This window comes from Balearica regulorum, chromosome Z (genome assembly GCF_011004875.1).
Source record: "Balearica regulorum gibbericeps isolate bBalReg1 chromosome Z, bBalReg1.pri, whole genome shotgun sequence".
Lineage (NCBI taxonomy): Eukaryota > Metazoa > Chordata > Aves > Gruiformes > Gruidae > Balearica > Balearica regulorum.
Genome location: NC_046220.1, coordinates 8,181,711 through 8,203,858, shown reverse-complemented (window position 1 = coordinate 8,203,858; position 22,148 = coordinate 8,181,711). Strand labels below are relative to the sequence as shown.

At 38.8% G+C, this 22,148-nt stretch overlaps 1 protein-coding gene across 2 annotated transcripts in view; it reads left to right on the top strand.

Moving 5' to 3' along the window:
• Nucleotides 1-22,148, top strand: part of MSH3 (mutS homolog 3) — a 121,340-nt gene that overhangs the window by 66,617 nt on the left and 32,575 nt on the right. For both annotated transcript variants that reach the window (XM_075739476.1, XM_075739475.1), the window contains exons 14-18: nucleotides 8,428-8,615; nucleotides 12,149-12,317; nucleotides 15,749-15,813; nucleotides 17,109-17,225; nucleotides 20,578-20,685. In XM_075739476.1, the coding sequence (XP_075595591.1) occupies nucleotides 8,428-8,615; nucleotides 12,149-12,317; nucleotides 15,749-15,813; nucleotides 17,109-17,225; nucleotides 20,578-20,685 (647 nt within the window). The remainder of the gene's footprint in view (nucleotides 1-8,427; nucleotides 8,616-12,148; nucleotides 12,318-15,748; nucleotides 15,814-17,108; nucleotides 17,226-20,577; nucleotides 20,686-22,148) is intronic.

The following is a 22,148-nucleotide window of genomic DNA, read 5'->3' as shown; positions in this document are numbered from 1 at the left end:
TGCATGTTTGTTTAAAATACTTTCTTCTTAGCAAGACTGAGGCTGACATACTAAAGGGATGCAAGTTTATAAAAATTATTTTTGCCTTATGGTAGAATCTTATTTTTTATCAATGATATGCTGGTAAAAGAAATGTCTGAGTAGGATTCTAGAATACATACATTGCATTGCTAATGCTAACAGGAAAAACAGCTATGGTACTCATGATTTCGTGGCTGGATTCGGTGAGATGGGATGGTGCAACAGGTCTTTGTGTCATAAACTATTTCTCTTTAAAACAATGCATTGTGTTCTGTATACTTTTCTAACATCACACTTGCAAGTGAAACCACTTGGCAGTAGTTAGCTGTTTTCAAATGAATGTTAATTTGTTTATGTATTCTGTAATTTGGATCTCAGTTGCACATTTTAATAAGAATTACTTGTAATGAGACACTGACAATTCTTAGTTGAAGCAGATTAATGTGCTAATAGCACCTGTGCAGTACTTCATGTTCTTTTATTTCACTGTTATATAGAGAGGTTTTGACAGTGTGTTTTAATAAAGGAATAGGTGGGTAGAAGGAGAGCAAAGTTGTAATTTCTTTGAATGGTACAGCACAAAGGTTTCCTCTCTGAAAATCTGAAACAGTTCTTCTATAGTTTTTAAAGTCCTAATGTGTTGCAGTGTTAGGCACAGAAAGACTTGTGTATTTCAATGAATGGATACAGAGGTCCAGCCATAATGAAGTTTATGAAAAGACGTGTCCACCAACTTCCCCATCCTCTAAAATGTACCATATCCACATGATACAATTGTTCTTTCAAAACAACTGTCCAGGAATTAGACAATTCATTTTTTAATGGTTTAACTAATTTCAGTTGAGTGACAAGTAATGAGGTTTGTAGGGATACATCTGTATCTCACAGCATCCTGGCAAATCTCCACTGCTATCCTGTGCTTCCATTGGGTTTTTTGGGGGGGTTTGGGGTTCTTTTTTTTGGTACTAGTCTGTAGCTGTTTCACCAGGTGTCCCTTTCTGTTATAGGGCTGCTTAGCCTTCTCTGCTTTAAAGCCGGCATTTTGGTGGAACCATTCAGAGGTCCTGGATTTTCATGTGATTTTTGGAATGAGGTGACAATGTAGTTTGTCTTAACAGCCACTGTAGCGTGAAGGTATGTGTTTAGTGAATCAGATGTTGGACAGAAGTTGCAGGACAGAAGTGCTCCAGCAGAATCATTAAGGAGGATAAACAGCAGGAGGAAAGCTCCAAGCATGCACTTTTCCTTTGATGAACTAGCTTCAGTTGGTAAAAATCTGGTTTGTCATCCATTGCAGAACACTGTGGGAGAGTGCCCAAAGCACTGAAGATCTTTAGGACTTTGAGGAGATGACAGTGTCCCTGAAAGACAGGGTCTGTTTTGAATAAAGAATCAAAAGCAGACTTGGGGAAACAGATTCCACAGTCTAGACAGACAGTGAATATGGAGCCTTAAGAAAGGTCCCTGCAAAATAGATACATATTCAAGAACACGGAGTAACTGGTTTTCATGACTTTTTTTTCTCCCCCCCTGCCCCCCCCCCCCGAATTTCCAGTAAACTCTGCCATTTCAGTTCCACTAGGAGCCTTTCCAGTTCTGTTAATTCCAGATGTCCATCTCCCACACGCTCAAAATGAGGTTCCCTGCAATTTCATTCCCAATAAGGGTTCCAAAACTCTGAGTGACGCACACTAATGGCTTAACTAAAGGAATATGCTGTAATGCAGGCTTGTTAATTCAGTGCCAGCTGCAGGAAAAATAGGTGAATACGACAAGTATTTCATCCTTCAGGTCCTTTAGACTTCAGTGACATTAGTATTTGAGGAGGAATGTTTTGCAAAGGGAGACCAGAAGTGTACAGAGGTGGCTGGATTGTGTCAGTCATTTCAAATATCTTTCATGCATATCAGGCACTGCAGAACTTTTATCATGCAATACACTTTGCACTAGTAACTTCTAGAGGAGAAAGAAAAAAAAAATTAAGGCAAAACAATGCTGTATTTTGGAACTGACTTTGCAAGGCAAAGCATCCTTATGGGAGTTCTTCTGGTAAATAGCATCGTTGTATATTTTCCTGATCTATTACTTTTTTTTTAATAAGTCTGCTAATGATTCTTATCTGGTAGCGTCATTCAAATTGGCAGTTGTTAATCTCACCCTCCATAAGTTCCCATTACCCCAAACAACCAAAATCAGGTGTAAGCAATCTGGAATTAGAACAGCATTCTTGTAATGAGAATTAGATATTAATGTTGGAGGTCATATTACCAGCTCCGAGTTTGCCCCAGCCTGGAAAAGAACGTGAGTGTGGTTAAGGAGACAAGAGCAATGCTACTGTTGCTATGGAGAGTGGAATTAATACAAGGACTGATTGTTCTTCACAGTTCCTGCAGCTCCAGCACCTGACATGTTTCCAGGCAGAAACGCTGTCAACAGCAGAATATAACAAGAGAAGGATGGCTGGAGATAAGCTGTTTGAAGACTTCTTGGTAGCATTCGGAAGTTAACAGGAAACTGAGAGGGAATTGTCAAATATTTGGTCTAAATAGTGCCTGCAGCTGATGCAGAATTAGATCTTGCTGGAAGACACGTTGGCTCAATGTTTTCCATAACCAGTTCAGCCATGCCCTTAGCCCCTGGAGGGAGCTACCAAATAAAGGAACAAAATTTAGGCCACATGCATTTCCTTTTGTGGTCTGCATGTCAGGACAGTGCGAAATATGAATGGCAGGACACTACCTTTTTTGTCTCAAAGAGATGACTGCTTAGCCTTGCCTTGGAGTGCCCAGAACAGCAAGAGAGCTGTCAGAGACCCATGCTTGAGTATGTCTAAAAAACAATACAGACTAAACATGCCATCAGTACTTTTAGAAATGTGTCCTGCAGGGCCATTCTGATGTTACTTGCTGTTTTCATGCCTGGTTTCATGCAGTGTGTTTCAGAAGATAAATATTTATACAGGCTTGATCCATAAATGTTTATTTTATTTGTATCCTTTGCTCAATAAACATTATTTTTTGACTAAAGCTCAGTCAACAAAGTGGACAGGAATCAGCATAACAAATCGTTATTAAATGTACAGAACACATGATAGCGAAGCTGTTTCACTGAACTCCTACACAAGGAGTGAGGTCAATAATCAAACCTTACCAGGGCATGTGGTAAAATGTCATTTCGGTTTGTTCTGCTCCTAACTTTGAGGAGCTCTCCCTCATCTGGAGTTCCTCACAAGCTGCTGCTCAGTTCTGAATCAGTCTCTAAAACTTTGCTGCCCACTTACCAGGCTGCTCGCCTGTACAAAATAAAGCAGGCAGTTGCTACCACGGGAGTATTTGCTGCTTGGCTGCCTACAGCCTCCTTGTGGGATTTGCCTTTCAGTTTTCCAGTGAATACTTCACTACTTCACTGTCATGCTCAGACTTCTCAGAGGAGAAGGGTGCTGCTCAGCTCAGTGTTAAGTATTCAAAATCTTTCACATAAGCTTGTGAACCAGAATGATGCTGAAAATGTGCCCTTCCCTGGAAGGTATGTTTGATACTTCATTGAAGATTATATGATTTTCAGAAGACTCAGAGAAAAGTTGTATTTCTGATTTTTTTTTCGCCTTGTGAAATCACTACCTGTTATATATGCCCAGGAAATTAGTTACTGTTTGTACAGAATGTTTAAAATAAATTTCCTCCATAGCATAATACATTATTGACTTCAGCTAACATATATCTTATTTTTTTACATTTTTTGTTCTGTGATAGCACTGTGCACATCTTATATATACACTATACTTTTAATCTTTTAAAGAAATTGCATCACAGATATTTTTAGATTTGCAGCACTAAATGCTGATTTGAGCAAATTGTTCTCCATTAGGCTAATTAATATAAACAGTGTCATAACAAGGGGACACAGTAACCTTAAAATTGAACACCTCATTTTTCCTAAACCAAAAAAATAGTATGCTCACTATACTAAAAGCATAAAGGTAGTTATTACAGTTTGAAAGGAGTGATAAACGTATGCTGCATTTCAACTCCCTTGTTGTTTTTTGAAATGCTTTTAACTTGGAGTGGTCAATGGCTGTGAGCTGTGGGTCTTTGTGGCTCCCTTTTAGATCTGTTAGAAACAATTTCCCAATGTAAATGAAGCTAAATTGTGTTCAGTGTTGCTGAAAGGGTGTTAGACCTGGCGTACGACTGTGCATTTTTTGTGCGTTCTCAGTGGCAGCCATACCGTTTTCAGTACAGTTTTACAAACTGCTGGTTGAAACTATTGTTTGGCAACACTGTCAACTCTGAGGTTATTTTTTTCTAATGCCAGAGAAGCTATAGCTATCATTGACAAAATTAGACTTCAAAAATAGCATTGAATAAGCTTGTGAGAATCTTCTGTGAATTCAAGACTATTAATCCTGCTTTATGTAAACCATTTTTACTGTATTTTAGAAGCTTCTGATTTATAACACAGTTAGATATCTTTTATAAGGTTACTTAGGACTTAAATGGAATCAGTCCCACTTTAATAGAGCCCAGCTTTTCAGAGTTACTTTTATGCATCTGTTCCAAGATATCTCTTTGCTTAGTAAATTATTTCTTCAGCCATTAAATTTTAGATGCAAAGTCCTGTAGTGTTACTAAAATCAAGCCAGGGGAAACAGTAATACTCTGAATAAGCACCAAAGAGGTACGTTCACCCTCTTTCTTGGGAATGTTGTGTTTAACAAAGCTTTTTGCAGTAAAGCATGCTGAATTTCCCATTCTCCAAAGGTACTGTAGACTGTAGGTCACAGTAAAATTAAACAGGTTGTTTAGATGACTATTATGTTGTATAGACTATCAGAGTTGCTGTGAGAAGCTTCAGCATGTTCACTAAGCATCCTTTGAGAAATCTCATGATTACTTTCAGGGTTGTTTACAGTATCTTTTGTACACAACCAAGTTGATTGGGGGGGGGGGGGGTTTGTTTTCCTCTGCTAATTCTTTTATAGGTGACACTGCCTTGAAACCTAGCTTCCTCCCCTTATTGAAGCCTCACCTTCACCAGCCTCACCACCCTTGTTGAAGAACACCTCGGACAGGTGTTCTTACGTATTTGTAAAATTTCTTCCTTTTCCCACCCTTATATAGATAGTGTACTAATGAAGTCCCTATTTGGCTTTTTTTCTAAAGAACAATCTAACAAAAAGCCCAACAAACACCACCGGTTCAGCTGATGTATTTCTTACTGTCCATATTTGCTCATTCATCTTTTCTGGACATTGTTCTCCTATAAATCACTTAATGCTGTCTGTCAGGGACCTACCTTGCAATTTTGTGTGGCAGGGCTTCAGCCTTTGCTCTTTGAGTACATTTTGTAGTCAAGGGAAGTCTTGCAGAATTTATCCTTTATCTGCATCAAGGTTGATGATGATGATGCAGCCAGTCATACTGTATTTTACTTTGAGTCCCAAGATTGTATTTATCATTTGTTTAGTCTTTCAGACCTTTCCTTTGTACTTTGACTTCAAATGCCGTTGACAGATTTACTACTTTATTATTTTATTTTGTTGTCAGAGCTTTTACAAGATAGAATAAGTAAGTTCCAGATTATCAGAAAGATGTTGATAAATTGCAGGAAGTGCAGGGGAGAACCAAAGTTTTCATGAGACTGAATAATGGATGGTTTATGAGGAAAGATTAAAAGATTATAGTTCGGTTAAATTGATTAAAGGAGAACAGAAGGTTTAGAGATATTTGAAAGGTGTTAACTGCAAAGAGGGAGTTGAGTTAGTGTAATACAAAAGAATAAAACTATAGATATTTGGATTAATTTAATGGAAGGGAAATTTAGGCTATTGGGTAAACCTTTTACATGATGATACTGCTTTATGGATTTGTTTGTGAAAGGAAGTGGTAAGCACATGGTTTCTTGGAATATAAGGGCCTGAGAGTAGACAGAAAACTCGTGCATAAAAATTGAACAGTTGCAGGGAAGTTACCTAATGGGTCTCTTCTATCCCTGATTTCCATGGATCTGAAACAAAGATGAACTTAGATTTTCCAGGAACATTCAGAATGTAATCTCTCTGGCCTTCCCGAATGTCACGAAATATCATGGTTAAATCGCGTCTTCCTTTAGTCAAGTATCTACCAATCTTGCCTGTTTGGTATGACAAGTTCAGTTCTTCAGCGCGCAGCCATGTTTCAGGTGAGTTGGAGAGTATCTAACAGATACTGGCTTTATGATAACTTCAGTTACGTTTACTCATGTGATTGAATACATTTTGAATGACCAGGAATTAAATTTCTCTGATTTTTGTTTAATATAGCCTTTATCATAGAGCAAATCAGTGAACACAGCAATTAACCTTATAAATTATTTTCTTTCTAGCCTTATTGTTGTCCATTCATAGTACATTGCTGAGGCTGCAGGTTTATATGTATCTTTATTCTGTATTTATATAGCATGGAGGCTACTCTTCCATGCCTGGTCACAGTAGTGGCATATATTTAATGAGAAGAGGGCTAAGGCTGTAACTGGAGTGTACCTTAATTTATTTTTTATGGTTTTCAGAAGGTTGCATTTTGACAGTCTTCACGTTCTGAAGGGCTAGTAGGTATTACAGAGCAAACTTACTTTATGGTTTACATATGTAGGGAGGGAGAGAAAATGTTCCTTTCCAGTCCAGCATTTTTGTTAATATTTGCTTCTGTGTTTGGGAACAGAAATAACTACAGTGAATTTTTGGGAGAAATAACTACAGTGTAATTGATGAGAGAATTGTCTTAGTTCTTGCATAAGGGTGTGGGAAGGAAAGAGAAACAAAAGTTCACCTCTAGGGAGAAACTGAAAGAGAAGGGATGACAAAATAAAAATGTAGATGTGTTTTATGAAATAATGATTCATTGAAGCCTACATGTTCTGTAATCAGTGTTGTGCTGATCACCACAAAACACTGACCAGAAATTAATTTCTAGACTGTATGTTGCGTGGGTAGGAGAGAGAAAAATAGTAGGAAGAGAAGGATGCAACAAATGTGACATACGAAGAATATTATAGTAGAAGCATTCAGTATATCCTGCTCCTTCCTTGCATCCTTAGGTGAGGAAAATAAATGCCTTTTCAGTGTTGCCAGTTGACGGATGGGAGAAGTTCAGAAGACTGAAGGAGGAATGTTTCTACAGATCAGTAAAATACGAAAAAATATCAGCATAATTATTTATGGGCAACTTTTTTTCAAACCTTCTGAAATGGAAATGTCCTGGAGTGCCACTGAATTCAGCAGGATTTGAAGGCATTAAGTGTCTCATAGGACCAGGTTTACATTTGGTATGCAAATATGGTGTAGCACAAATGCAAACTTACGTCTGTAAAGACCATTACGTTATCAGTATTACCTAATTTATAGGTGGGGCACAAGTTCCGTAGGTAACTGAGAGTTGAATGGGACAACTGAGTGGAGAGGATTAGGAGTGTGGCAGGAGGTAGAATGTTCTGTTAGAGTTGTTAACTGCTTGCAAAATCCTGACTAGACCTTGAAAATGAGCAAACTGTGCTGAAGTTGAAGAGTGTCTGGAATCTAACAGCAAAATATTTGAGCCACATCAGAAGTAATATTAATAGTTAAAGAAGAGAGAGAGAAGCGTTTCACTGCTTTTGGTGAGAAGCTGCTTTAAGGGAACCAATATGCTCCTATGCTGTGGATATCATGAAGCAAGCTCGAAAAGTGCTGTGTGCTATTGGCTCCAATCTGGGAGATTCCCTTTCGATGATACCCTGGCTATCTGCCTGAAACAGAAAAATCTCTTTCAGAACTCTGTAGTGAGGAGAGGATGAAAGACAAAGACCGCGTTAGTGTGTTTTCCTTAGTCTTCTCGTCACATAGACCTGGGAGTAACCAGCCAGAGGCTGAAGCTGGCAATAGCTACAAGCACTTTAAGCAGTGACTGCTGGTTTTCTCTTTCTGTGGGCTTTTTTTCTTTTCTTTTCTGTGTTCTTGTTCCAAGACTCCCCCTGTCTGTGCCTGACCTTGTCTTTCCAAACCTCATCTTGCCAAAACAGCAGCCTGGGGATTCAGATAACAGCACATAGATGCACAGGTCCATATGGACAAGTAGTGGTACCATAAAATTACTCAACCTGCTTTTTTGCTTTTTGCACATTATTAGCCCATTTTTCTGCTGCATATGTGTTACATACCTCCATCCAGCAGCAGGAATAATGTAGATCAGCTCTCAACTGATCGTTAACAACAACGGTTAAAACAATTAGCATGCTTTATTAACCTCATGAAGATGATAAGATTATGCAATTGTGTTACAGTTCATTCATTTTAACTGTATTTTGTCTCATTTTCAAAAAGCAAAATAACCCTGTAGGATTTAATGAACATATACTACACTATAATGATTTAGACATTGCTTCCCTTCTCAGTGCTCAACCCAAGAGTTCTTCTTGATAGTCAGCACCCTGTCTCGTCTGGATGTGGAAATTCAAGCTCTTGTTCCAGTTATACATTCTCATGTGAAAACTCCTCTATTACAAAATGCATTGTTGGAAATCCCAGAACTTCTTTCTCCAGTAAAACATTATTTAAAGATCCTTAATGAAGAAGCAGCCAAGTAAGTAGAGAAAATAGATAAATCTTCCATGCCTCATAGGCTCGCTGACTAAATGTATTATGTGAATGACACATCTTGTTTTAACACATCTTAGCTTTCTATTTTTTGTTTTATATTTATGTATGTACATATTTACATATAAATATACATGTTGTATATTTATGTATGTATATTTGCTTATAGTTAAATCAGAGGTTGTGGTTTTCTACAGCTTTTATTCTTCTTTTAAGGTTAAACTAGGCAAGCAAGTATTTTGCCTAATGGGTGTCTGCCTCAGGCTGAATAATTTTTTGAGTTTTTCAGCTGCTTTGCGGAATGAATGTAGAGCAAAATATGTTTTGCTCATGTTAATTTGTTTAACAACTTTTGAAATTAATTTTTTAAATAGAGAAGCTATTCCTTTTGAAGAGAGACTTGACCTTAGCAGAGTGGCTGCTTTGCTGTCAGGAATATGCCTTTTACTATTTTTCTGAAAAGTCATCAAAGCTTTGAATACTCCTCTATCCTTTCTTAAAAATATATTTACATGCTCACTAACGACAGAGATTATGAAGTTCAATAGTTCCGCAGATTCCATGTAGCCTGTGTGATTTGTACCCCCTCAGAGCATTTCTGGGGTTAGTGCCCTGCTCATGGACTCCTCCTAGAGAATGACTAAACAAGCACCTACCTCAGGCTCTGGGTGTGATCAGGCTTTTCCCTGCAGTTGCTTTCCTGTAGTCTTGGAGAGATGAGCTGAAATTGTGGAGGCTGTCTGCCCTTTTTTATCTTAATTCCATCCTTTGTTGGTGCATGAAAAAAATTGTAGACAAAGGAAGCAGATGCTAAATTGGAATAAATATGCATTATAAGGGAGAGTATCTTTAAAAAATTTGTTGAGTACTATTTCTTCTGAAGAACTGCTGCCTCCATTGTTAGCCATAGATCCTAGTTTTAACCACAGGAAGAAGGCACGAGTCTTAAAATGCAGAAGAGTAAAGCAAGAACATGAGTTCTGTAAGGGAGGGATGTGTTAAAAAACCTGTTAGGGGACAAGATTTAGGAGGAATACCTTGTGGCCAGTAAAAGTCACTGTCTTTCATTAAAAAAAGCAGTACAAAATCTTCTAAAAAGGGTTCTGTCATGGTGCTAGGCACAGAGGCAGTCTGTCTGGCTTGCACAGCCAACCTTTCTGAGCACTTGACTTTGCAGGTTTTTGGTCTCCTTTCAGTGTAGTTTTTGTTTACACAACATGTTGAGAGGACATTCAGAACACAAAATGAGTATCATCTAGATCATCTTAAACTTCCCTGCTATGAGCAAGTTTCATTTAACTTTGAATATTTCCTCATGTGTAATATTATGAGATGTAATTGACTGTGATTTACCTAGAGATTCTTTGATGAAAGATGTGGTATATATTTTAGTGTGTAGTTATATGGGGGCAGCTAAAAATAAACTTCCGATTTATTTATAAAATCTTTTTTATCTTTCTCCAACTGAGATTTAAAATTAAAGAAATTTAAGAATTAAAGCCTAGAACTTTATTTGCTTCTGAATTAGAAACAGATGCAAGGTGTATAAATTTAGAAGTTGAGAAGGGTAGAAATATTTCCTATGCCCATTGGACAGGTGGGATTATGAGATTTCTGCTGATGCATGATATCCAGCTGTAGTTGTGGCAGTTTATGACAAAACAGGCTGTATCTTCATTACACCAGATTTACTGTAGGTAGGATTAAAAAATGGGTTTTTTCTGTCGCTGTGTTGATGATGACTGGAATAGTATACAAAAATAAGGTACAATAGTATAAGTAGAAGATATCATCATTGATCTGCAGATTGCATCTATTTTATTTGCATTTATTCAAGAGGACAAAAATAATTTACCTTTTGGCCTTTATATGTCTCAAACTTGTGTGGCAATATTATTTGTACTCAAAAACCTTCCTTTCATTGAAATCGTGACAACTACTTATAAACATACATGTGCACACACACATTTGCGCACATATATGTATACTGCATCGTGTTGTTTTTATTATGTGGTGTGGGTTTTTTTGAAGTGGTTTTCAAAAGTATCCCTCTGCTCCAGGTTTTTTTAGGAGGAGTTCGAGATTTTGGGGTTTGTGGCGTTTTTTAACACTGTCAACTTTAAAATTTTTGGTAGGCATCGCATAGCAGTGACAGTCTTCATAATCAGCTGCTGGCTACTAGTGATCTTTTTTTTACTTGCATTCCCATGGAAACAGGTCTAATTAGCACAAAATAGTTTCTAAAATTTAGCATTATATTTTCAAATGGCATCTTTACTGTCACTTATATAACAGCTATGTCTATGTAATGCAAAATCAAAGCACAGCTTTGTGTTACCTGTGTCATCACTGGCTCCAGTTGTGGTTTCATTCTCAGGCAAAGGGGTATTGGAGTAGGTAGAATATCAGACTTTCTATTACTTCTATGGTTTATTACTTTCAGTTTGCTAACTACTTGCTCTCCAAATAGTACATTTCAAGGTAACTATCTAGTTAATTGGTATAGTTTTGTATTTGCTCTAAAATACAAATGTATATTCCAATTAATTTAGGGCTGATTGCACTACTTTTTATTGTTTGCATGATATTTATTAGGGTAATTTAAATTTTTGTAATTTTTGATGACAACTGTATTTTTAATAGCTAGTTCAGCTTCCCAGTTTTAAACATTTGAATGGCATTGTCTGTTTCAGGTTTCAGTCCTGAGCTGAGATAGTACAGCCAAAACAATTCTGTCATTTTCTGACTTTGAGACTAGAAAAGAGCAATTTTTTGCATGTATTAAAAAATGCTCTGGTTAATCTTTTCTTGAGAAAAGAAGGAAGCTACTCTGAGAAACTCCTGATGACATTCTGCTGTGATGAAAGCCATGTGAGATGGATTTTTCTTCATAATCCTCATGAAAATCTGCCCAAATTTGGCCAAATTCTAAATATGTCAAAAATCTGTGTTCACGTTATGCAGAAATTATCTACAGCTTCACATTTAATCATGATAAAGATGTTGTTGGCACCTGGGATGCTCCGAGTTGGGGCAGCAATTGGATTCCAGAATTACGGATTGAACCAGAAGGGAACAATCTTTCTTGTGCTTCCTTTTCTTGCTCTGGTCAGTCGAGGGAGAACAAACAAAAATCTGCAGGATGCACATTGAGAGACAACAAAAAAATTGAGGTAGCAGGGTTTGGTATAGAAGAGCAAGCATAATGTGATAGAGTAGAAAGGAACAAGAATAGATTGGTTTTGAATACATTGGGGAGGGGGCTATCTTGGTGTAGCCTCTTAGAGTTTGTATACAAAGTTACTTTCTATTTATGGAGTGTGTATGGCAGCTTTTGGTAAACATGCCATACTATGACCAAATAACAGAAAAGCTGTATTTAGAGGGGAGTGAAGCTAGTGTCGAAATAAATGAGAATAACAAATAAATGAGAATAGCAAATAAAAATATCGACGCAGTAGAACCGGGGAACATGTCTTTGGTTTTACCATTATTTCATCTTATGCTGCTTATGGATAGGACTGGAGACAAAACCCAGTTGTTCAAGGACCTTACAGACTTCCCTGTCATCAGAAAGAAAAAGGAGGAGATCCTGGATGTGCTTTCTAAAATCCAATTGCATCTGCTGGACATTCGTAAACAGATTAAGAATTCTTCTGCAGAGTACGTTACAGTTTCTGGTCAAGAGGTAATATGGTATCTATTATGTATGACTGTACCCTTGCTTGTCTAGAAAATAGCTTAAAAGTTAGGCTTTTAGAACTCTCTTCATGAGTATGGTACTTGATGAGGTCATTTGACTATATTTGCACAACTTTAAAGAATGTTTTTGAGACACTGTGACACTGTTATTTAAGTCAATTACTTTAGTGATTTAAATAATAAAACCACATTAGTGCAATTGAATTTCATTCAGTAATGTTTTCTTTTTTTGTATATGTAAAAGCACTTGCATACTTCCAAGGTTAATTATGTGGCTATTAAGTCCTGAAATATTCTCAGAAAAACAGGAAGTACAGCTTTAGGTTAATTTTGAAGAATGGTAAAATGATTTGTAAGTACTGATTCAGACTATAATTTGAAAGATGGGAGAAAAAAGGAACAGTATTGAAGAATGATAAATGTCATCTTACTTTTAATTCTGAGAAACACTGGTTGTGGACTGTAGCTGTTGTTTGCTAGATGCTGTGCAAATGTGGGCAGGCTGTGCTCCAATGAGCTGAGAAGTTCAGTGGAAAAAAAAAAAAAAAAAGAGACGACAGATCCTGCCAGATTTTTGGGGAACTGAAAGGAGCAATGAGGTAGCACTGTTCAGCATTGTCCTTTGGGAAGTGAGAGTAGGAAGCCTGGGGAAAACTCCACAGAAAACTGGGAGAAGAAAGGAGTTCAGAAATTGTGTGAGAGTTGGGAGTAAAAGAGGTGAATCAATGAGGACAGGGAGAGAAGAAGCTGGAAGCAGCCCACTGTCCCATTGAGGATCTAGGAAGCTGGGAAAGACCCAAGAGACACAGCAGGGAGCAGACAGGCGATGCTGAAAGTGAGAGAGGATGTGAGAAGGGATGAATTAGAGAGAGCAGCATTTGATAAAGACCTGAAGTGGATACTTCTTTTGATGATGAGGTTGAGAATAGGAAACATGTGGTTAAAGAGTTGGGGAGACTGTCAGCAAGGATGCTGAAGTCTAAGAGAAAATGTGGAAGAGTGCATTTGAGTATTGTGTGAGGAAGGGAAGAGCATGAATTTGAAAGTTTTCTCTCAGAGAGGCTGGTTTAAGAGGTGGATGATGACACATGCGTGAAGGAAAGAAGAGAATAATTAATCAAAGATAGGAGAGGATCGGAGGAAGTAGTCAGGTGTGAACTGGACAGGAGACTTTCAGAAACCACCAGTCACTACACACACATTTGAGAGAGGGCCTGTATAATAGGGGATGGCTCAGAAACCATTGCAGACAGAAATCTGTCTTGGTAAATTGATGAAAGGAGCTGCAGAGGTTATGGATCTCTGTATTTAATTACAGCTGGTATGAGTATTTTAGAGATATCAAAAGAGGCAGTAGAAGAAGGGTTAGAGGAGATGGTCAGTGAGGAAAGGAAAGACACTAAAGGACTGGAAGTAATGGAAAGGGAATTGTATGGGAGAAGCAGAGCATAGGCATAACAAGATTTGAGCTCTTTCTTCCTCAGATCTGTATGGTATATTCTTACATCGTTGTAGCACTCTGATAGATGTAGTGTTCAAGCACTTCTTCACAACAGACCTGGGCAGAAGCAGCTTTATGGTTTGCTAGTTCTGGAAGAAACAGGAGCTTGTTCTATGTATCTTCCCCACTCTGAACATGTTCAGGGAACAGACCTTCTTGGGGGCGAGGGGGAGGAAATAAATCAAACTATTTGCTCCTTCATATGTGCCCCCAAACCCATGATTATGAATACACAGATTTTCAGTCAGCCCACAGTTTATTAACTTACATTTGTTAAGTTCCTGATTAAGATCCAGTTGACATATACCTTTTCCAAAATATGTTACACCCGTATCTATCTTATCTTTTGTTTTCAGAGTTCTAATGTAATTTGTAATGTGCGCTAAACAGGACAGAAAGCTGTCCAGATAGTGATAGCATTGCTATTCTTTTCAGGCAGGATTTAGAAAGAAATTGCTACATTTGGCAAATGTTTGCTTCCTGCAATGACATAAGCAGTGCTTCAGGCCCAGTTTATTTAATACTGCAATTATTTATCTAATAGGGCTAAGAATTAAAGGATGAAAAAGCAAATGTTTTTGAACAAGATTGCAACCTCTCTACTTGTTCTCACTAGCCACACAATCAAACCAGGCAATTGAACTGGTTGTGTCAGTTAGACTGTTTGGAGCTCAGTTAGTGACCTAGCATAGACACTAATGTGGTATTATTTTCTGACTTCCGTTCGTAAACACAGCATATGTAATTATTTTGAGATAAAATTCAGAAAAAACTGTAATAGCAGCACAACAGCAACGCCACTAGTAGCAGCAGCAGACTCATTTTCAATTCTTTGCAGATCTCTGCTTCTACCCATTTTCAGTTTTCTTGTCTCATGTGTATTATGCAACTTCAGGGTTTCTACAGTACCAAATATTTTCATGGTGTCTTGGGTAAATTAAGAACTAGTGCAGTATGTCCTTGCTACGAGTCTTGTGCTCATGTTAGGATTATGCTTCTTGTTTGTACTCGAAGGTGATTGCTGACTATGCTGGTGAGATGTGGAAGGTTTTATCTAAATCAGTATCTAAACTGTAATGGGAAAACTTTGTCAGATGAGAGTTTGTGGTTTTCTGTAAAGGTGATCAGAGTCTGAGTTAATGTAATCTCTACTAGAAATTCATTTTCCATCTGAATTCTTTTATTTGTGAATGCCTCAATTCTTTGACATCCAGGACCTCAGGCTGGATGTCTGACAAAGATAACTGACATGAATCATATAAAATACTGCAACAAACACATAGTGTAAATTTCACTGCACTGAGCCTCTTGCCATTACTGCTGGTTTCCCCTGTTCCTTCCCTTTCTGACCCCAAGTTGATCCAAACTTGAAGCAAGTTACTGTAGATATGGTGCTAGCACTTAAGATTCTGAGCTATTGTCTGTGAAATGTTGTAGGTAACTGTGGCTCAGTGTGAATCACTAATCCCTAGGCAGGAAGGCACATCTCAGTGATAAGGAGTAGCCGCAGTACAGGTGGTATATAGTGTAGACTCTATGTAAATGCTGAATTCTTTGCAAGGCCTGGTCAGGATCAGGTAAGCAAGACTTACTACCTTTAGTCTGGTTTTGGCTTGATAAGAGAGAGTTGAGGAGAGCATCTTAGTGGATGGAGGAATGGAAGGGCAGAGATGCAGCAGCAACGTGGTAGGGCACAAGAACAGCTCAGGGTAGGGGTTGCTCTTTTGGCAGAAAATGTGTATGTCATAACCCTCATTTCTGGGGGAGAAAGAACATTAGCTTCTGGTCTGCTCCGTCTCTTCAGGCTAAATATGGTTTTCCTCTGATGCATGCAGATTTCTTGATTTATGATGATTATGGTTCTGTAGCCTTCCTAACTTTCCATAATGTGTAATATTACATTTCTGTTTATTTAGTTTATGATAGAAGTCAAGAATTCCCAGAAATCATCTGTGCCATCTGACTGGGTTATGGTTAGTAGGTATGTAAAATGTCTTTGAAGTTTGTTCTATTTTATTATATAAGAAAAAAAAGTGGTATGTGGTATTTTGGTTTTACAATTAATTACATACACATTCTCATAGCTTCATGTATGTATTTGTGGTTTGATTATTTTTTTAACCCGAAAAGCAAACGAACCAAAATTGTTATGTTAATTTATTGCCATAACAAGTTTTGCTTAAAAGCGAACAAAATCAAACTGAAAACTTGGAATTTTTAAAACGTTTATTTTTACATGGTAGATCCTTAATGCACTATATTACTTGCTTAATCTTTCAAAGTACATGTATTAGTGTCAAAACTATGCTCTTGATTCAGTTGTGCCTGTAGTTTGTAAATAAAAATCTTTCATAAAATTTTGATTGTTCTTATTCAGGAAGGTAAAGGTAGCTGTGCAAAATATCTGTGCATCTCAATAAACTTAGTGTATTTAAAATGTCATTTTATTTATTCATACAGACAAGCTTTGCTTGCTTGCTTTGCTACTTCGTGTTATGTAAGCATGACTTTTGATAGTTTTGGATGCTTTTTCTGGTAGAGGTGGACTGAATTATGTAATTGGCTTTTTTCTTTTCAGTCATTTGTTTTATTATTTAAACAGGTTTAATACCTTAATGTTATAATGTGTAAGCACAGACATCTCTCATCAGAAATAGGCATAATCAAGGTGAATGCTGGAAGTAATGTACTATTCACTTAGGCAAGAATTCAGTATTAAAAGATTAGACAGAATTAAGGTGATGAAGGAAAAATTACAGCTAATCTGGATTTTGTAAAAGAATGCCTGGGAATGACAAAGTGAGTCCTTAATGAAAACACATTAATAAAGAGCAAGTGCCCCAAATGGAAACTAGTATCCATGCAAGACAATCTGTATTTAGTAAGTTTATTTTAGGTTTATCATGAAATTTTCTGTTTTAAAGAAGAATTTTTTTCTCGGAGTTCATTATATATGCAACCAGTCACACAAAAGTCATCCACTTGTGCAGTGTATTGCTGAACAGAAATATATAAACTTCAGCAATACATACTACATTGTGAAAAATGTAGCTTTCTGAATGGGCATTGGTACAGTAGCCAATCACTTTATTCACATTGGCATTCAGATAAAGATCATTGGCATAAATAGATTTTGGTACCACAGTAAAATGGTTTTGTAACATCCGTTTTCCAGGGTCATAGAGAGTAAGAAAACTAGTCCAATTTTGCATATAGATGGTGTAACTGATTGCTTAGTAACCTTGATTTCCTATTTGGCTTTTCTCTGTCTTCCAGCACAAAAGCTGTCAGCCGATTCCACTCTCCTTTTATTATAGAAAATTACAAACATCTGAATCAGCTCCGGGAGCAGCTAGTCCTTGACTGCAATGCTGAATGGCTAAACTTTTTAGAGTGAGTTTACAAAATAGACTCAGTATTTATTATTTTATTGTATTTTATGAGCAGAAAAAACGATGTTTATCTTAAAAAAAGTTAATTATGTTGCCCACATTAAAATACTGTTCTTCAACTTAAGCATTTGAAGGCAAGACATTTGCAGACTGAGTCCTGAGACCAGCAGTGATGTCTCTAGATTTTAAAATTTTGATGAAAATACACTATAAAATATATGAAGTGGCTCTCAAAATTTGAGAACTAATGAGTGAAATTGAATCTAGTACTTCTATTATTGAAGTACAGTGTAACTGAGATGAGAAAAGAATTTATTATACAAGCTAACCAAATTCACTTTTGGTATGAATTGAGATAGAGTATGGCTTCACTGTTAAGTGTGTTATTACTAAAAAAAATAATGATAAATTGAGTGCAGCTGCAATGGTACTTACAGTTTTCGAGTTAGGAATGTTCAGGATGTTTGGGCAGCCTGGATGAGTGTGATTCTCCATACCCCGATATTTTCTGCTCTAACTGTGCAACTGACTATGAGTCTGTTTGCTAGAGAGTAATGGGAGTGTTAGTGTCCTTCACAACTGATACAGACGAAATGTTTGTCTCAGATCAGAGTTTTGAATGCAGTTATTTGACTGTTTAGCCAAAGGATCTTTAAAATCATAGAATCATTTAGGTTGGAAGAGACCTTTAAGATCATCAAGTCCAACCATTAACCTAGCACTGCCAAGTCCACCACTAAATCATGTCTCTTAAGCACCACATCTACATGTCTTTAAATACCTCCAGGGATGGTGATGCCACCACTTCCCTAGGCAGCCTGGTCCAGTGATTGATAACCCTTTCAGTGAAGAATTTTTTCCTAATATCCAACCTAAACCTCCCCTGGCACAACTTGAGGCCATTTCCTCTTGTTCTGTCACTTGTTACTTGGGAGAAGAGACCGACCCCCACCTGGCTACACCCTCCTTTCAGGTACTTGTAGAGAGCGAGAAGGTCTCCCCTCAGCCTCCTTTTCTCCAGGCTGAACAACCCCAGTTCCCTCAGCCGCTCCTCATCTTGTGCATCTCTAGACTTGTGCTCTAGACCCTTCACCAGCTTCGTTGCCTTGCTCTGGACGTGCTCCAGCACCTGAATGTCTTTCTTGTAGTGAGGGGCCCAAAACTGAACACAGTGCTCGAGGTGCGGCCTCACAAGTGCCCCGAGTACAGGGGGATGATCACTGCCCTAGTCCTGCTGGCCACAGTATTTCTGATACGAGCCAGGATGCTGTTGGTCTTCTTGGCCACCTGGGCACACTGCTGGCTCATGTTCAGCCAGCTGTTGACCAACACCCCCAGGTCCTTTTCAGCCAGGCAGCTTTGCAGCCATTCTGCCCCAAGCCTGTAGCGTTGCCTGGGGTTGTTGTGACCCAAGTGCAGGACCCGGCACTGGGCCTCGTTGAACCTCGTACAGTTGGCCTCGGCCCATGGATCCAGCCTGTCCAGATCCATCTGCAGAGCCTTCCTACCGTCAAGCAGATCAACACTCCTGCCCGACTTGGTGTCATCTGCAAACTTACTGAGGGCGCACTCAATCCCCTCATCCTGATCGCTGATGAAGATACTAAAGAGAACTGGCCCCAGTACTGAGCCCTGGGGAACACCACTTGTGACTGGCTGCCAACTGGATTTAACTCCATTCACCACAGCTCTGGGCCCAGCAAAGCATACACATGTCCAAGCCATAAGCAGCCGGTTTCTTCAGGAGAGTGCTGTGGGAAGTGGTGTCAGAGGCTTTACTAAAGTCCAGATAGACATCATCTACAGCCTTTCCCTCATCTGCTAAGTGGGTCACCTTGCCATAGAAGAAGATCAGGTTAATCAAGCAGGACCTGCCTTTCATGAACCCATGCTGACTGGGCCTGATCACCTGGTTGTCCTGTATGTGCCACATGATGGCACTCAAGATGATCTGCTCCATAACCTTCCCCAGCACTGAGGTCAGACTGACAGGCCGGTAGTTCCCCAGATCTTCCTTCTGACCCTTCTTGTAGGTGGGTGTCACATTGGCTAACCTTTAGTCAACTGGGACCTCCCCGGTTAGCCAGGACTGCTGATAAATGATGGAAAGTGGCTTGGTGAGCACTTCTGCCAGCTCCCTCAGTACCCTGGGGTGGATCCCATCTGGCCCCATAGACTTGTGTGTGTCAAGTTTCAGATATATTTCTCACACTTCCGAACACCTTTGATTTTCAGGAGCCTGGTTACCAATTATTGTTTTACTTCCATGAATTACAGACAGATCGAAATTATTCTTCATGTGTTACAATGATAATTGACTCACTTTCACTTGTGCTTTTTTCCCTGCTGCAAAAACTTAACAAGTTCCTTCTGAAGTTGTCTCACAGGACATAATTGATGCCAAGGTTTGCCTCCTAGTAGGAACCCAGCAATTCTGTAAATTTGGTAGAAACTAGAAAAACATTCCAGTTCACCCTTCTCCAGATGTGTTACCTTTGCAATGCTATAAAAGTAGTTCTGTTAAATATTTCTGTCACTATATTAACCATATAAGTTTGAGTAGACCTATTGTAACCTTCCTTCACTTAGATCTGCTGCTGTTCATGTTCACTTTGATGTTTTCTATAGTGGTATATGATGGCAGCATACAACAAGGAAAGACCTGTGTATAGAAAAGTGCTTTTCTTCCCCAGCCCTCCATTTATTTATTTATTAAGTTTTGTTCCCCTGCTGGTTTCATATTCCAATTGTATTGTTGCATCTTTGAGACTAGGAGAGGAAAAAAAGAAATTCTTGAGGACTATGAGAATGAACTCTACTGAAATCTGTGTTCTCCTGGTAATGTCATTATTGTACTGGGGGAAGCAATACCATAAATGGATGATGAATTCTTGAATTTTCGGTTGTAGATACCATATTTTCTTGCAATTGTAGACAAGTCCAGGCACTTTTAGTTTATTTTTTTTGACAGTGACTTATGGTTGAAGTGAATTGGCAGTTGGGATTCAGTTGCCACTGTGATAAACAGTGGCATTTTTATAGACCTCATTTTGGCAGCAGGGATCAACTGCAGACCCTTTATATGCTACCTAATGAATTTAATTTTGCCTTCTTTTTGTGTTTAAAAATAATTCACTGGTACAACGGGAGCATGAAGTCCACCTTGATTAAGATTGTGTCTTCATATTGTAAGTTAATACACTGCTGGGAGATTTGAATTCAGAGTAATTTAAAGGCTGTAGGAGCCCTGTGAGAAGCATGCATGGGGTATGTTTTGACAGTACATTTGTATCTGTATGAAATTATTTTTTTCTCTTTTCTTCCTCCTGCTATTTTTCCCTGTTTTGGTATAGCCATTTCAGTGAACATTATCACCCTGTGTCTAAAGCGATTGGTCACCTAGCAACTATCGATTGTCTGTTCTCATTGGCCCAGGTGGCTAAACAAGGAGACTACTGCAGGTAATAAATTTTTAATTTTTATTTAGGATTTTATAGGGAATTATAAGAAAGCATTTAAAATAAATTTGATTTAATATGTGGACTATGATAAAATGCATTATTAAAATTGTTTACTGTAGTTTCAACTTAATCTGATTTTGCAAAGCAACACTTCTGGGCTTAATGCAAATCTGTAAACATTGCAGTTCAAATTTGACAACTTATGTTTGTCTGTCTGTTGTTTGACCTGAGTCTGGTAGATAATATCTCACAAACATATGTTGGACTTTGCATGGAAATTTTTTTTCTCCTCTTTTTTTTTTTTTTTCCCTCAGCAAGGTCTGAATTTATAATGTCTTTCTAATACCTAAGATTCTAAGGTGTATGAGGTATGTTTTGAAGATGTATTTTGGGTAAATAATAGGTAAATATTAGTGCCAGCTTCCAGAGCAGTGATGATGACTTACCTAGGATCATGTGTTAGATCTGATGAACTGTGCACCTCCCTCTGCCCAAGACCAGGTACCGCAGCCTGTGACTCTGGTGGTGCCAAGACTGTCCCCGCTGCTCTCTGCAGTTGTGGTGGTTTAACCCTGGCTGGACACCAGGTGTCCACCAAGCCACTCTATCGCTTCCCTCCTCAGCAGGACAGGGAGGGGAGAAAAATAAGATGGAAAAAACAACCCCAGACTCGCAGGTCAAGATGAAGTCACTTTAATACAGCAAAGGCAAAAGGCCGCACATGGAAGCCAAGCAAAAGCAAAAGATTATTCTCTACTTCCCATCAGCAGGCAATGTCCGGCTCCTTCCCGGGAAGCAAGGCTTCAGTATGCGTAGCAGTTGCTCCGGAAGACAAACGTTGTAAAAAAAACCAAACAAAAACAAACAAAAAAACCAAACCCAAATGCCCCCAGTTCCTCCCTGTGTCTCGCAGCTTTTATTGCTGAGCAGATGTCATATGGTACAGAGTATCCCTTTGGTCAGTTTGGATCAGCTGCCCTGGCTGTGTCCCCTCCCAAGATCTTGCTCACCCCCAGTCTACTGCTGAGCGGGGGAGAAATGTTGTAGACACAGCCTTGATGTGTGCCAGCACTGCTCCGCAGTAGCCAAAAAACTGATGTGTTACCAACACCTTGCTGGCTACTGGTACACAGCACAGCACTGTGAGGGCTGCTGTGGGGAAAATTAATTTGATCTCAGCCAGACCCAATACTGTGGTGAGGAGGCATGAACCCTCAAGTTCTTCTTCCCCAGCGGTTGGCCCAGAGCTGGCTCCTGAGGTCTACACCCCGCAACTCAGGTCTTCCTCCTCCTCATGAGCCCACATCTCTTGCACCCACACAGAAACAGTCAGTGTCACTGGGGTGCCTTCTTCCATATTGTGAGGTCTGTGTCCCCAGAGACACTGGATGCTCACTGAGCCACTGCTTCAGCTTGCTGAGTGCTGTCCTAGAGGCCAGCACTTACTGTTTCTGCAGTTTACT